The following is a 15,658-nucleotide window of genomic DNA, read 5'->3' on the forward strand; positions in this document are numbered from 1 at the left end:
CTTTGCAAAAATTAGAATGTACTGCAGAAGTCCCAAGTGTATGCGAGAAAGATTGAAGTCCCAGCATTGTTACAACACGTATCATGAATAGAAAATATCAAGTAGAAATCGAGATGGCAAGTGACATTAGTATAGAAGGACTAAAAGGTTTCATGGCAGACTTTATAGGAAGGCTGCTGCAGGAAAACCAAACCTGATCACCAAATCTCAAAATTATTTAAATGTTTTTAAAATGAATGTCTTTATTCTCATGGTAATTAACCAATACAATTTGCTGCGATATCTCAAGTTGCTTTGCAAAAATGTACAATTTTATGCATTACAATAAATTAATGTTACAATTCAAAGTAAATATTACATTCAAATTAATTAGAATGTATACGATATACTCCCAATATTAATGATTATTTCTTAAATCATTGCAGTGATAGAAGAGAAAACTCTGCAAAGTGCTGGTCATGGAAGAAAAACTTTCTAATATAAACCCCAATTGTTTTTATGTTTGATAGAATAAGCTTGTTGCCAATTGTTTAATTTCATGTTGTATTCCGAATTTCCTTTCCCACCTAATATTTTGCAACCATATATTTTGCCAGAGTTCATAAAGCTCAAGGAGGCAGATGATATCATCAAAAGGTCTACAACACACTCTCATCTCGTAGTTACTATTAGGAAGAACGTGCATGCCAAGAATGTTACTTCCAGGTTCAAGAACAGTTTCCTCCCATCAACAACAACACCATACAATCCTAACCACAAAATTACAATCAGCAGCAAACTACAATTAATTTTGTTCAATGGTTGCACCACGTACGGCAGTTTGCACAATTATGGTCTAATTTCCCATTTATATCCAATAAATTATTATATTACTCTTTATTGTAAATGTATGTGTTGTTGTTGTTGTTGTTGGTGTTGTTGTTGTTGTTGTATTAAAGCGCCTGTATAAGCTGCAGCAAGTAAAAATTTCATTTTTCAGTTCAGGTGTACATGACAATTAAACATTCTTAAATATAGTTAACTGCCCTTTGAAAAGGTATGGCAAATCACTCAGTTAGGGGAATTAGAAATTGGTAATAAGGTATGGTCATGCCAGCAAAATGTCAATAGCCTGTAAGTGAATATATTTAAAAATAATTTGTCTTTTCAAGATCACTCCATTATTCATAAATTCGGCATTAGATTTACAATAATTAACCTTCGGAATGAAACTTCAATTTGACAATTGTGCCAAAATTTAATAATATAACCGATTAATAAAATGGAAGTCATTCAATGAGCCTAACCAATTGCCGTAAAAGTACTATACACATATTAAGAGAGTGATTAAAAAAAATGTTTATAATAATTTCTGAACTATTCCAATATAGCATTAAAGAATACAGCAAAAAATCAAAATAAAAGTGAAATAAAATAGTGAAATCATTCAGTTTTAAAACGAGCAATTGACTTAACAAAAAACTCAAAATATCATTTTATGTAATTGATTGAAACCGTTCAAATTAGATCATTGATAAATTGAGAATCATATGCATATCATAACAAGGATTAGCACCATTTGAACATAAAAATGATTTTTTTTTCCTGAATGGCGATATTAGTTAATAGACAATAGGTGCAGGAGTACGTCATTCAGCCCTTCGAGTCGGCACCACCATTCAATGTGATCATGGCTGATCACCCACATCAGTACCCCCATTCCTGCCTTCACCCCATATCCCTTGGCTCTGCTATCTTTAAGAGCTCTCTTGAAAGCATCCAGAGAATCGGCCTCCACCGCCCTCTGAGGTAGAGAATTCCACAGACTCATAATTCTCTGTGTGAAAAAGTATTTCCTCATTGCCATTCTAAATGGCTTACCCCTTAATCTTAAACTGTGGCCCCTGGTTCTGGACTCCCCCAACATCAGGAACATATTTCCTGCCCCTAGCATGTCCAAACATTTAATAATCTTATATGTTTCAATAAGATTCTCTCTCATCCTTCTAAATTCCAGTATACAAGCCCAGCCGCTTCATTCTCTCAGCATATGACAATCCCGCCATCCCGGGAAGTAACCTGGTGAGCCTACGCTGCACTCCCTCAATAGCAAAAATGTCCTTCCTCAAATTTGGAGACCAAAACCGCACACAATTCTCCAGGTGTGGTCTCACTATGGCCCTGTACAACTGCAGAAGGACCTCTTTGCTCCTATACTCAACTCCTCTTGTTATGAAGGCCAACATGCCATTTGCTTTATTCAATGCCTGCTGTACCTGCTTGCTTACTTTCAATGACTGATGAACAAGGACCCACCAGATCGCGTTGTACTCAAGCTTTTCCCAACGACACCATTTAAATAATAATCTGCCTTCCTGCTTTTGCCACCAAAGTGGATAACCTCACATTTATCCACATTAAACTGCACCTGCCATGCATCTGCCCACTCACCCAACATGTCCAAGTCACCCTGCATCCTCATAGCATCGTCCTCACACGTCACACTGCCACCCAGCTTTGTGTCATCTGCAAATTTGTTAGTGTTACGTTCAATCCCTTCAGATAAATCATTAATATCTATTGTAAATAGCAGTGGTCCCAGCACCAAGCCTTGCGGTACCCCACTAGTTACTGCCTGCCATTCTGAAAGGGACCCGTTAATCCCTACTCTTTATTTCCTGTCTGGTAACTGATTTTCTATCCATGTCAGCACCCTGCCCCCAATACCATGTGCTCTAATTTTGCCCACTAATTTCCTATGTGCGACCGTATCTTCGTGGCGAGGATGCGACTATTTTCTGAGTCGCGCCCATAGCCACCCCACCAACTGGATTGCTGCGGCCTTTCCTGCTGGGGACCGGACCAGAGCTTCAGCAGTCGCGGCGCAGCGTGAATACATCGCGGAGCGGGCGATGCGTCACCTGGGACCGCCGTTTGAAGCTCCGGAGTGTTGGGCCTGCAGCATCAACATCGCGGAGCTGTGGACTGTAGAGCTCCCAGCGCGTGCGGCACTGACCAACATCGCGGATTCCTGGGACCCTTTGCCGAGGTCGGCCTGTGGACTTCGGGAGCCTCGGACTCCGGTAGGAAGTGGCCGATTCGGAGGTCCATGCCGCTGAGGATTCCCACGTCGGAGTTCCATCGTCCCGGCTAGAGGGCCTGACCATCGGGCCACCCGTAGCGGCGACTGCAGGGGGCTCGGGAGGCCCCGACCACGGGTGAACACCAACGAGGAGGTTGACTGAACTTCCAGAGGATAGGGCTCTTAAAAATAGCGGAGGCACGGGATATGGGGAGAAGGCAGGAACGGGGTACTGATTGGGGATGATCAGCCATGATCGCATTGAATGGCGGTGCTGGCTTGAAGGGCCGAATGGCCTACTCCTGCACCTATTGTCAAGCATGATTACTCCTTCGTAAATCCATACTCAGACTGATGCTGCTATTGCTATCCAAATGTGCTGCTATTTCATCTTTTATAATTGACTCCAGCATCTTCCCCACCACGAGGAGGTTGACTGAACTTTGGTGCCTTCCCTCACAATGGGAAACATTGGTACCGCTGTGGGGATGTTTGTGTTATGGATTATTGTATTCTGTGCTTTTATTTTTTTTATTTGTATGGCTGTATGGGATAAAGCATTTTGTTGTTTAAGTACTTGTACTATGGACAATGACAATAAAGTTGAATCAAATCAAATCAAATGCTTCCTGAAAGTCCAGGTACATTACATCCACTGGCTCTCCCTTGTCAATCTTCCCAGTTACATCCTCAAAAAATTCCAGAGGATTAGTCAAGCATGATTTCCCCTTCATAAATCAATACTCAGACTGATCATGCTATTGCTATCCAAATGTGCTGTTATTTCATCTTTTATAATTGACTCCGGCATCTTCCCCACCACCGATGTCAGGCTAACTGGTCTATAATTCCCTGTTTTCTCTCTCCCGCCTTTCTTAAAAAGTGGGATAACATTAGCTACCCTCCAATCCACAGGAATTGATCCGGAATCTATAGAACATTTGAACACAAGACATAAGATATCAAATAGCTGTGTGTACAGTCTTGAAAGATTGAGGTGTTTGTAATGTAATCCTGCATTTGACAGGGAATATGAACCTTAAAAGTTCAGATTTATTTTGAAGCAATACATTTGTTATCACAGTGTTTAAGAAGGAACTGCAGATGCTGGAGCTTTTTCCATCTTTTTTGTGTACCCGAAACGTTGCCTATTTCCTTCGCTCCATAGATGCTGCTGCACCCGCTGAGTTTCTCCAGCTTTTTTGTGTACATTTGTTATCACAATTCACTTAGTTTACCGGAGCACAACTCCCAAGCCAGGTATATTTGAAACTGCTAATGTTACTCGATAGCTTGTATTTGTTTACAACTTTCGAAATATCAATCGGAGAAACATATCCCTTTGTACAGAACAGGAAGATGAACCGAACCGAAGCATCACAGCCACACGGACGGACGTCTGTCTCCCTACCTGGTCATACGCATTTTCGTCCAGCAGCTGCGTGCAGATGTCGGCACAAAACTGGAACTTGCGTCTCCTGAAATAGCTCCAGGCTAAGAACATGGGGTCCATGTCCAACCCCATTTGAATCCAAGATAAGGAGCAGTATTTGGGACAGCGGGATGACGACCAGTGGCGCCTCAACCGTCGCTTCCGCCGTCGCTCCCAGCAACGCATCCCGGGGGCCTTGGCGGCTAAACCTAGTGCCTTCGCAGGGGCCTGATAAACAAGGCAACGTTAACAGTATAAAGTGCAAATTCACATCAACGATTTAATCGAGGAAAAAAAAGTCACCGTGATATATCACGTTGCAATTTACCCCTTTTCGTCATATTTCATTTGCATGCAAAAATAGAAACATGGTCGCGCTTACGACCAAAGATTATATCACATGCTCCTCTAGGATCTTTGCTTACGACCTTCATCTGCTTTGCTTCCTGCCAATCACCCTGTCAAGAAACAATGAACACTCAGCAAGGAAAACTGTAGCTGTTTGCATACTGCATCTAATAATAAACATCAATAAAAACATGTATTATATATAATGTAAATGTAATTGATAATTGGCACTATTTTGCAAATGTTATTACTTTTAAGTACAAATGTCATGTTACGTTTTATAAATAGCGGTAGTTATATAATAACTAAAGCAGCTGTTGATTTTTTTTAATTCGCACCAGTTATTTTTCCAATATAATGTTAAATTTCGGGTTAATATTTTGTCTTATCAGTTAGGAGATGCAATTTATGTTTTTTTAATATTTATTCCGTGAATACAAATTACAGGATTTTAAAGTGTCAAGTAGATTCTTCAATGGTAACTGACATTAAAAAAAGGTTAAATCAAGTCAGTTGAAAATAATGAAATAGAAATAGTGAAAACGTTCAGGAAATGGGATATTGACTGCCGAGAAAATAAGGTAAGGTCTTAACTTGTACACCCTGCCACTGGATGAAGCTATGAAACGTCAAAAGTTGACCTTTTGTCCCAATCATTGTGGTTGACCTGCTATTATCCATTTTCAGTATTCTCTTATTTAGTTTCGGGTTTCAAGCTCTACAATGATCGTCATATCATCATTAGTTAATCGCTGCGCTAACAATCCACTCTTGTTTCCTGCCACCTCCCGTTGTTCATCGCCAAATGACAAGCGGCTTTGAGATATTCGTGCAGAGCAGCCAGTGTGCCTGAAGCAATCATTGTCTGATTGACGCGAGTACGTGGCTCTCCATTGGGCTGCCGGGCTGTCCGTCGGTCCAGCGCCGAGACGAGACGAGCCGAGCCGAGCCGTCCCTCCGCTGGCCCGGGCTGAGCGCGGATGTGCTGAGGGCGGAGGTGTCAAAGTGCTTCGCTCACCTGTGGACCGCGGGGGGGTTTCGTACTTGTTTTGGAAGGAAGGTGGCACGCGACTCTCGGTGCTTGTGAGAAAAAGGAGAGAGGGGGGCGAAAGAAATGCCTGACAGCTGTTGAATCTACCCTGCTCTCATCTCCGCGAGGACAGCGAGGAAAGGCAAGGCAAGACAAGGTTGGGAAGAGGAGACAACGCGTGCCCAGTTGAGGACGGCGCTGTGCTTTGGGAGTGAGAGGTGCTGAAATGGCTGATGGAGCGGCACCCAATTGTCATCTACAACTGGAGTGGGTTTATGGCTACCGTGGACACCAATGCCGAAACAACCTCTACTATACTGCTACCAAGGAAATCGTTTATTTCGTTGCAGGTGTTGGGGTGGTTTATAACACGCGGGAACATAAACAAAAATTCTTTCTGGGTCACAACGATGATGTAATCAGGTATTTCATTTCATATTTTTGAACTACCGTTAAACGCCGATCTCCGTCTTTTATTGGAAAATTGTAGTACTCGTTACCCCCCGTTCCCGTTATTTGTTTGTATGTGTTGGAAGGCAAAAAATGCACCATCGAGTCCGTAAATCTGGCAAGTTTCTTTCTGCTATCCATTATCTGCTTCGTGCACGCTCAAAATCCAAGTTTGCTGATTTTTAAATAATCAAAAGTAGATTTTTAATGCTCTCCTCTCCCGCCCCTCCCAACCTTCATTCTTCACCTTATCGCGTCCGCGAATGATTGGAACGGAATAGTTCACAAAGGAGATAATTTTACGTCGGCTAAAATATTTTTCTCATTTGAGGTTCCCATACTCTGTGTGAATATAACTAATTTGAATTGTTCCCATAAAAAGACCTTTATTGAAGGAATTATTCGATGCTGCCATTGGGCTAAAATGAATAGTTTGGTCTGTATTTCAGAGTGAAATTATCATAAGGCCTATAAAATATTAAAACGTGTTGGCGTCCGATGTTTCTGGTAATTGGAAACTATATTTTGACCTCTGGGTGGGATGTGTAATTTATGTACACGAACAACTATAGACTGTAAACATCTAACTACTAACATCGTGTACATGCTGACTTGAATTTGGAACCATTAACTTTTAAAACCCTTCACAGTACAGTAACCAATACGAAAGAAAAACCCTTGTTTAGCGCGAGCATTAGTAAGTTGGCCGTCAGGTGATTGTTGTTTTATACATGCGGGTGGTTTGTATTACGGGAGGGTTTCAGAACCCAAACCGCGGAATCTAGACCTTTGTTTAATAAATGAGTATACTGCGTTTGGCTTGAAGCTATAACACGGTTAGACAGAAAATTTACGACATGTATAATTTATCCGATGCTTTTTAAATTCCTTGGTGGATTGAGATCCCAATTACAAAGGTTGAATCATATAAACGACAGATGGACTGTCATTTACTCTTTCTTCTCTGGGTCAGGATGTGAAGCGAAGGATTTATCCGTTCAAATCACCATTTCTATATAGCATTTTGGATAGAATGTTGTGTTGATGTTTTGACGAGCTGATTTAAAAAAAATGTTGAATGTCATGCAAAGATTAATGGTTTACAATTGGTCGTGAAATTTACGTTGTGCACAAGTATGAACTTTTGTAAGGCAAAGTACTGTCTAAAACATATTTATATTCTGCCTTTTAATTCATTAAATTAATAATCTGTGATTTGTGGTGTTTAAGAAGCAGCTGGCATGAATATGTACCAGCAGGTATATTAGAATGGTGTAATTTTATCTGAAGGATGTAAATGCCATCCTACACTTATGTAATTGAAGCTTAGAGGTTGAAATCAACAAATGACCCCATGATACTAGCCTATATTTCTGAACTTGCTCAGCTATTGATTTTGAAATAAATAATTTTTTTTGTGTTGCACTTTTGATAACTATTATTTCTCCCCTACCCCACTATGGATGTAGTGAGAAGTTAAACGTGTGTCAAATCTTTTGTGACCTTAATGACCTGAGTGAAGTAAAAGGAGGATTTTGTAAGGTAGACACATAGAAAATGTTTCTATTATGGCGAGTCCAAGGTTAGAAGACAATGTAAAAAAATTATGAATGATTCCATCCCATACTTGGAACAAATTGTTTGCCCTAAGAGTAGTAAGTGGTATTTGAATCTTGCTGTCAGAAATAGTTGTAGCATTGAACAGGAGAAAGTACACAACTGTGCACAAGAGAATAGAAATAACTGCTAATGGGTTAAATAATTGAAGGGTAAGAGAAAAATTGGCTTCAGCACACACAATGGCATAGACCAACAAGGATGAATAGCTCTAGAAGGCAGATTTTGTATGTATCAAAATCTTGCGTTGTATTTATAAAAAGCCTAATCAAGGAACTGTTTTTGAGTCAGTTCAACATCCTTATTTAAGATCTCAACCTACCTGATCTCCCGGTGGCTCAGCACTTCAACTCCCCCTCCCATTCCCAATCTGACCTTTCTGTCTTGGACCTCTTCCATTGTTAGAGTGTGGCCCAGCGCAAATTGGAGGAACAGCACCTCGTATTCCTCTTTGGTAGTTTACACCCCAGCGGATGAACATTGACTTCAGATAGCCCTTGTTTTCTCTCTTCATCCCCTCCTCTTTCCCAGTTCCCCCACTAGTCTTACTGTAACCGACTACATGCTATCTTTCTTCCGCCCCCTCCCCTGACATCACTCTGAAGAAGGGTCTCGACCCGAAAAGTCACTCATTCCTTCTCTCCAGAGATGCTGCCTGACCCGCTGAGTTACTCCAGCATTTTGTGTCTACCATCCTGATTTAAAATGTCCTGTTTATATTGATTATTTTGGTCATCGTGGGCATGGTCCAATGGCCACTAGCTGTGTTGTAGATTTCCATTATTCTATGACTTTAAACATTGTTGAATGAGATCAATTTCTAGAATATACTATGTAAGTAAGACACCTGATGGTTTTGTAATCAATCTGCAGTACAATACATTGGGCTGAAACTCACTAGCTCTTGCCAGCACTTCTGAATGGAGCTGCTTATGTATTGTCATTTAAATGATGGCAAACCCAGCATGTGGTGGCAAACATAGGAGCCTATGTTTGAAGAAGGGGTTCGGCCCGAAACGTTGCCTATTTCCTTTGCGCCATAGATGCTACCACACCCGCTGAGTTTCTCCAGCATTTTTGTGTACCTTCGATCTTCCAGCATCTGCAGTTCCTTCTTAAACATAGAAGCCTATGATGTGCTGACAGGTTAGGAGCACAAACATGTTTGCTCCATTGTTAGACCCCATGTCATGTTCATTGGTGGAAAGTATTACTGACAATTTATCCTGGGGCATCTCTTGGATAGAAACAGAAAATGTAGGAAAAACTCAAAACAAGAAATAGTTAATGTTTTGGGTCTGGGTTGCGTCATTGGAAGTGGAAAGTGAGAAATTAATAATTTGGGTAACAGAAAAGGTGGATGGGTGGTTTGAGAGAAATTTCTCCAACAGGGTACAATAATATGGCAGTTGAGATGAGAACAAGCTTATTTGTCAATGTAATGTTTTGCTAATGTTTTATCGTTTGATTTGGACAATCTGATGTACTGGGATAAACCCAAAAGGTTTGACACAAGCAAAAATGCTGGAAGAATTTGGCAGATAAATCGGAGACTGTGGGTGGAAAGAAATTATCAACGTTATTGGGTTAATAGCCTGCATCAGGACAGGATTATCTGAACATGGCGTGGAGGCTGCAACCTGTCTGGATGGAAGTTGAAGTATTGGTCCTCAAGCTTGCGTGTAACAGTGTTGTAACAGTATCAAAGGCTATAGATAAGAAAGTGGGTTTGGGGTGATGAATTAATCTAGCAGGTAACCAGAACCTCAAGGTCACTCCTGTAGACTGAGTGCAAATACTCTGCAAAGTGATTTCCCAAATTTGTGTTTGATTTCTCCTTAGAAGAGGTCACATTATGAATACTGAAATGAATACACTAAAAAAATGAAATGAAATGAAATGAAATGAAAAAAATGAAATGAAATGAAATGAAAATGAAATGAAAAAATGAAATGAAATGAAATGATTCAATTTATTGTCATTGTCAGTGTACAGTACAGAGACAACGAAATGCATTTTTAGCATCTCCCTTGAAAGGGAGACACAGGGCGTCGCGGTGTGCCCGCGCCTGCCGCCGTAACATTCCATTACAGGCAAAGGTGGGTGAAGTGTCTTGCCCAAGGACACAACGACAGTATGCACTCCAAGCGGGATTTGAACCGGCTACCCTCCGGTCGCCAGCCGAACTCTTAGCCCATTGTGCTATCTGTCGTCCTACTAGGTTGGACGAACTGCAAGTGAATCACTGGGGAAGACAATTTGGATTCGATCTTGGCTATATGTGACGCAATTATTATTTACAATAAATTAGTCAATGCCTAAATGTTAGCTAAACATTGCTTCATTCAGGCATAGAATATTTAGTTTCTGAAGATTCACAAGTGGGATTGACAATTATTCTATGATTATCAAATATCCTCACTTCTGAAAATATGATGAATCAGCACAAAATAGTTAGTCATAGGCCTATATAGGCCTCTTGGCCCACCTTGTCAATGTAGATCATAATCCTCTAAGCCCTTCTTATTCATATATCTATTCAAATGTATTTTAAATTGTCACGGTTGTATTAATTTCTTATGACGGATAATTCTAGAAACAGACCACCTGGGTGAAAATTTTGATTTGTAGTCCCTCTTAAATCTCTCTCCTCTCATCTTAAGCATATGCCCACTAATTTTAGTGTCTAATGTGGAAAAAAAACTGAGGATTCACTTTATCCATGTGCCTCATGATCTTGTACACATCAATAAGGTAATCCCACAGCTGTCTATGCTCCAAAGAACAAAGTTGCAGCTTCTCTAATCTCTCCTTCTAGCTCAAGGCCAGGTAATTTTCTGGTGAATCATTCTTGCACGCTTCAAACTTAATGACATCCTTCCTATTGCTGGGCGACCAAAACTGCACACAGAAGTCCTGAGTGTGGTCTCACCAACGACTTTTGCAACTGCATCATGATGTCCCAATTTTTTTACTCCATACCCTTCCTAGCTGCCTTATTTTTGTACCGCCATAAGCTGTTAGGATTGTTTTGTTCTGCTGTAGAACTTCTGGTCTCGGCATCCCACGATTATCCACTTTGGCAGGCTCCATCTGTCTGAAGTTTGTGGAGAGACTAGATGTTGCTTTGTACACCAGTGTCAACCTTGCGTCACACATTGATCTTGGTGTTGTTCCTCTGAGTGCAGTCCTTTGTGAAGATCTCTTCACGATGATACTTATCGTCCAAGTTATGAATTTAAATAACCCCAACACTGAGCTCGAGGAACTCTTCATTGTACTGTGGTTTGTGTCCAGCTCTGCAGACTGACGACGAGAGTTCCTATTTCTGCACTTCCTACAAGTAGTTCCATAGGCTGGGCATTTGGTTTTATCACTGAAACCATGTGATAATGTAATAATAATAATAACTTTATTTATAAAGCGCTTTTAGACAACATCAGTTACCACAAAATGCTGTACATGGGAAGTCAACAAAAAGTTATTACAAACTACTAAAACCATTAAGACGACAGGACTATAAAAACAGTAAAAATTAAAAGACATTAAAAGCACTAAAACAGGAACAAAGTCTCAGCCAGTGTCGAAAGCCAGTGAATAAAAGTGAGTTTTTAGGGAGGATTTAAAGATGGACAGTGAAGAGGCCTGTCTGATCTGCAGCGGCAAGGTGTTCCAGAGTGCCGGGGCAGCAACAGAAAAGGCTCTATCCCCTCTGAGCTTCCGCTTAGACCTTGGTGATCTGCCACAATTCCTGCATGTTTTATGTTTAGCTTTGGTTGATGATTGAGATATCTTCAATCTTGGATATTTGGATCTATATTAGGTATGGGCCACTGCATCCACTCTCCTGCAGTGGCCCATACCCAAATGTAAGACATTTGCCTGTTTGTAGGAAATATGCTATGCCAATTGCATCTCTTTATTAGAGATACTGCATGGGAACAGACCTTTCGGCCCAACGGGTCCGCACCGACCAGCGATCCCCGTAGATTCACACGACCCTACACACACTAGGGACAATTTATGCTCAGTTACAAACCAATTTAGTTTAGTTTAGAGATACAGTGCGGAAACAGGCCCTTCGGCCCACCGGGTCCGCGCTGACCAGCGATCCCTGCACATTAACATTATCCTACACCCACTAGGGCCAATTTATACATTTAGCACGCCAATTAACCTACAAACCTGTATGTCTTTGGAGTGGGAGAAAACCGAAGATCTCAGAGAAAACCCACACGGTCACAGGGAGAACATACAAACTCCATACTGAGAGCAACTGTGGTCGGGATTGAACCGGGTCTCCAGTGCTGCAAGCACCGTAAGGCAGCAGGTCTACAGCTGTGCCACCATGACCGCCCTGTAAGAGTATCAATTTCCCAACCCTTCCAACGAGAGACTTCCGGACCCCCCAAGAATTGGTCAAGCAAACTGTCATTCACTTCTTGCATATCTCAAAACTTGCATTTCGATGCAACATTTGCATCTTTGTAAGATTGTCATCCACACTTCTAATCATTAGCTTGTGTTAGCCCTTGAAAAATGTAGCAATGTATGCAATGGTGGGTCTTTGGTTCAAGGCATGGCATTGTTCAAACTTATCTAAGAGCTTTTGTCTTCTCTCTATCCTCCTCTTGCTCAGAAGTCTAACTGTTGTATAACTCTAATCCCTTCTCTTCTGTTCAGAGAGGCAGGTATCTAGCTTTCTCACTCCCAATGGCATCCTTTAACACGCTGTTGAACATCACGCCACTATTCTGTCTAAATCTGGTGAAGGCATTTGCTATATTAGTGGCTTCCCAGTTTATTAGTGGAGCTAGAATGGGCGTATTCATTGCAGCTTGTGCGATGTGCATAGCATTGCCGTCCCAAATGTACGTGATCGGGGAAAAAAACAGGCTCAATCAGTTACATACATTTAAGTTTACAGTGTGGATACTCGCGTGTTTTCACCGCTATATAACGACAAAACAAAGTCAGTCTTTTGTTGAACATTTGAATCCTTGGTAGCTGGTTAAAGCATGTTTAGCAATTGTGGGTCATCGTAAGAATAATTGCCTCTGCCACCATGTTATGTTTTGTAGTTGTGAAGTTCATGTAATAAGACAGAATGGAGCCAACACTTTGTGTCATGATTCGCATTTAATAACTTCCAACACAATGGCTTCTGCTCTTAATGGCTTCTGCAGACTGTTCCAGATCACATGATGTCAGTATGTCCTGTTCTCAACTGGCATGTCACAACAACATATTTTCTAAAGATGACAATACAACAACTACCCTGTGACTCCGTCCTCCAAACCAATTTTGTATCCAATTGTCAGTTCATCTTGGATTCCAAGTGATCTAACCTTCCAGATTAGCCTAATATGTGGGACCTTATGAAACACATTGTTAAAGTCCATGTAGACAATGTGTACTTCCCTCTCCATATCAATTCTCTAGGTGACTTCAAAACAAATCTCTTGATTTTTGAGGCAACACTTTTTCAACACAGTGCCTTGCTGACTATTCCTGATCAGTCTGTGCCTTTCCAAATAGATCCTGCCCATAAGAATCTCCACTAATATCTTTGCCATCACTGATGTCAGGCTTACTGACCCTGGCTTGTACTGGTTGCCCTTCTTAAATAATGGTGCAATGTTAACTACCCTCTAGTCTTCCTGAATTGCACCTGTGGATCCAAATATCCCTGCAAAGGCCTCTGCAAGGTCTGAGTATATGCACTTAGTCAGTCCCTAAGGATTATCCACCGTAACATGCTTTAAAATCATAAATACCTCCCCTTTGGGTCTAGGACAACCCTGGTGAACTCGTACAGAGATGTTCCTAGGATGATATGATGAAGCTCCACCCATTGTGTATTTTCTGTAAAATATAATGCCCACCGGTGAATAATTTCTTGGGAATCCCCTTTTTGATTTTACACTCGGCCAAATGCTGTCTTGATATCAAGATGAGTTGATCACCCAGCCTATGTAAATTGACTTTTGTTTATCCTTATTTCGATCACGTGGTCTGGAACTGAGTCATTCAAATGAAATCCAACCTGAGCATCAGTGAGCAAATTTGAATGGAAGTTAGCGAGAAGGGTCTATGGGGGAAATTTTCAGCATTGTCTGATAATTGCCTCTGTTGTAACCAGAATGGAACAACTTGGATTCAGACATGGTATTCGGGAGTGTAATAATGCCCGTGTCCCACTTAGGAAACCTGAACGAAAACCTCTGGAGACTTTGTGCCCCACCCAAGGTTTCCGTGCCATTCCCGGAGGTTGCAGGTGGTTACCGGAGGTTGCAGGTAGTGGAAGCAGGTAGGGAGACTGACAAAAACCTCCGGGAACCGCACGGAAACCTTGAGTGGGGCGCAAAGTCTCCAGAGGTTTCCGTTCAGGTTTCCTAAGTGGGACAGGGCATTAGTCTTTATAATCCAGACGTCTGGTCCCTGTCGTTTCTTGATAACTTGTGCAATTAAATAAAATTGGCTGAAGGCTGGAAGAAGTTAAAAAATACTCAAGTTATTCAACCTTGCCTTTGGCAGTCAAGAGCTGGCCTGTCTTTTTTTGGAAGATGGGCATGTTCTTGGACCAATTTCTCCCTCTAGCTGTCTAATTTTCTAGCACTATTCATTGATCAACGAGGCAAGATGGCTTTGATTTTGGGGTAACTTGTTTCTGTCTAGCAGAAGTTTTTTTGCTGCGTAGCTCTTGTGTGTGCTGCAGCTTTCAAGTTAGCCCTTCATTTTGGTATGCCTGGTGCTGCTGCTGGCTTTCTGAACCAGCGTTGAATGGTTAACTCGGGTTAGATCATGCAATTACAAATTATTGTAGGTACACAAAAAAGCTGGAGAAACTCAGCGGGTGCAGCAGCATCTATGGAGCAAAGGGAAAAAGGCAACGTTTCGGGCCGAAACCCTTCTTCAGACTGCATAGATGCTGCAGCACCCGCTGAGTTTCTCCAGATTTTTTGTGTACCTTTGATTTTCCATGTTGTACATTCATGAGTATTGGGACACTGGCTGCAAGGTTTGAATCAATGTATGACTGTTGCAGGATGTCTGAACTAGATGGGTAATGTTATGGTTACCATTTCTTGTATTTTAAAAAATTCCCCCAGCTGTAGAGTTGGGTTTGAACTCTTGTTTTTGTGGTAGTCCAGGCCTTGGTATGAGGAGACTGGCTGAATGTAAACTAGGGCTAGGGATTACCAAGGTATATGATAGAAATAGTTTGTGCGTTGCAATAAACTTGCAGAGGGAGAGAGGACTTGCAAAGACCCCAACAAATGCAAACAATAAGTGATGGGGAATAGTGATAATGGCTTTGTTTATTAATGCAAATTCAGCCAGGACTTGGTTTTTGGCATTTGTTTTGAGTGTCTTCCTTGGGACAAAACACAACTCTCATGTCCTCAAACATGGAACTCAACTGGTTGATTCCTCCTAACATGCAAACAGTTAAATCCAAAATATTATTTGCATATTTCCATCATGCATTTTATTTCTTTCATTAATTCCAAGCTGATCTCTGAGGTAATGTTCATGATAGCCCAATAGAAAGTGGCAATTTGGATCCAAAATATCTAGCTACAGAAAACAAAGGATAATGTTAATGTGAGTTTTAGAAACTGGATTCAGTTGGTGGGATTTCCACAAGGTTCAATGTTAAATCACTTATGCCCTTGTCCCACTTAAGCCCCTGTCCCACTTAGGAAACCTGAACGGA

General features: G+C 41.3%; 2 protein-coding genes across 3 annotated transcripts in view; one reads left to right on the forward strand and one right to left on the reverse strand.

Moving 5' to 3' along the window:
• The window catches only part of ttc8 (tetratricopeptide repeat domain 8), a 42,642-nt gene extending 37,693 nt beyond the window's left edge, over positions 1–4,949 (reverse strand). Inside the window, exons 1-2 of one of the 2 annotated variants that reach the window (XM_055640342.1) lie at positions 4,822–4,949; positions 4,473–4,721 (exon numbers count right to left, since the gene is read on the reverse strand). In XM_055640342.1, coding sequence (XP_055496317.1) covers positions 4,473–4,679 — 207 coding nt within the window. In that variant the 5' untranslated portion in view covers positions 4,680–4,721; positions 4,822–4,949. The other variant, XM_055640343.1, reaches the window with a different exon arrangement.
• A 196-nt stretch (positions 4,950–5,145) lies between these two features.
• LOC129700127 (echinoderm microtubule-associated protein-like 5) overlaps positions 5,146–15,658 on the forward strand; it is a 134,892-nt gene continuing 124,379 nt past the window's right edge. The window contains 1 exon segment of the mRNA XM_055640339.1: positions 5,146–6,294. Within this exon segment, the coding sequence (XP_055496314.1) occupies positions 6,098–6,294 (197 nt within the window). The 5' untranslated portion in view covers positions 5,146–6,097.

This window comes from Leucoraja erinacea, chromosome 9 (genome assembly GCF_028641065.1).
Source record: "Leucoraja erinacea ecotype New England chromosome 9, Leri_hhj_1, whole genome shotgun sequence".
NCBI lineage: Eukaryota > Metazoa > Chordata > Chondrichthyes > Rajiformes > Rajidae > Leucoraja > Leucoraja erinaceus.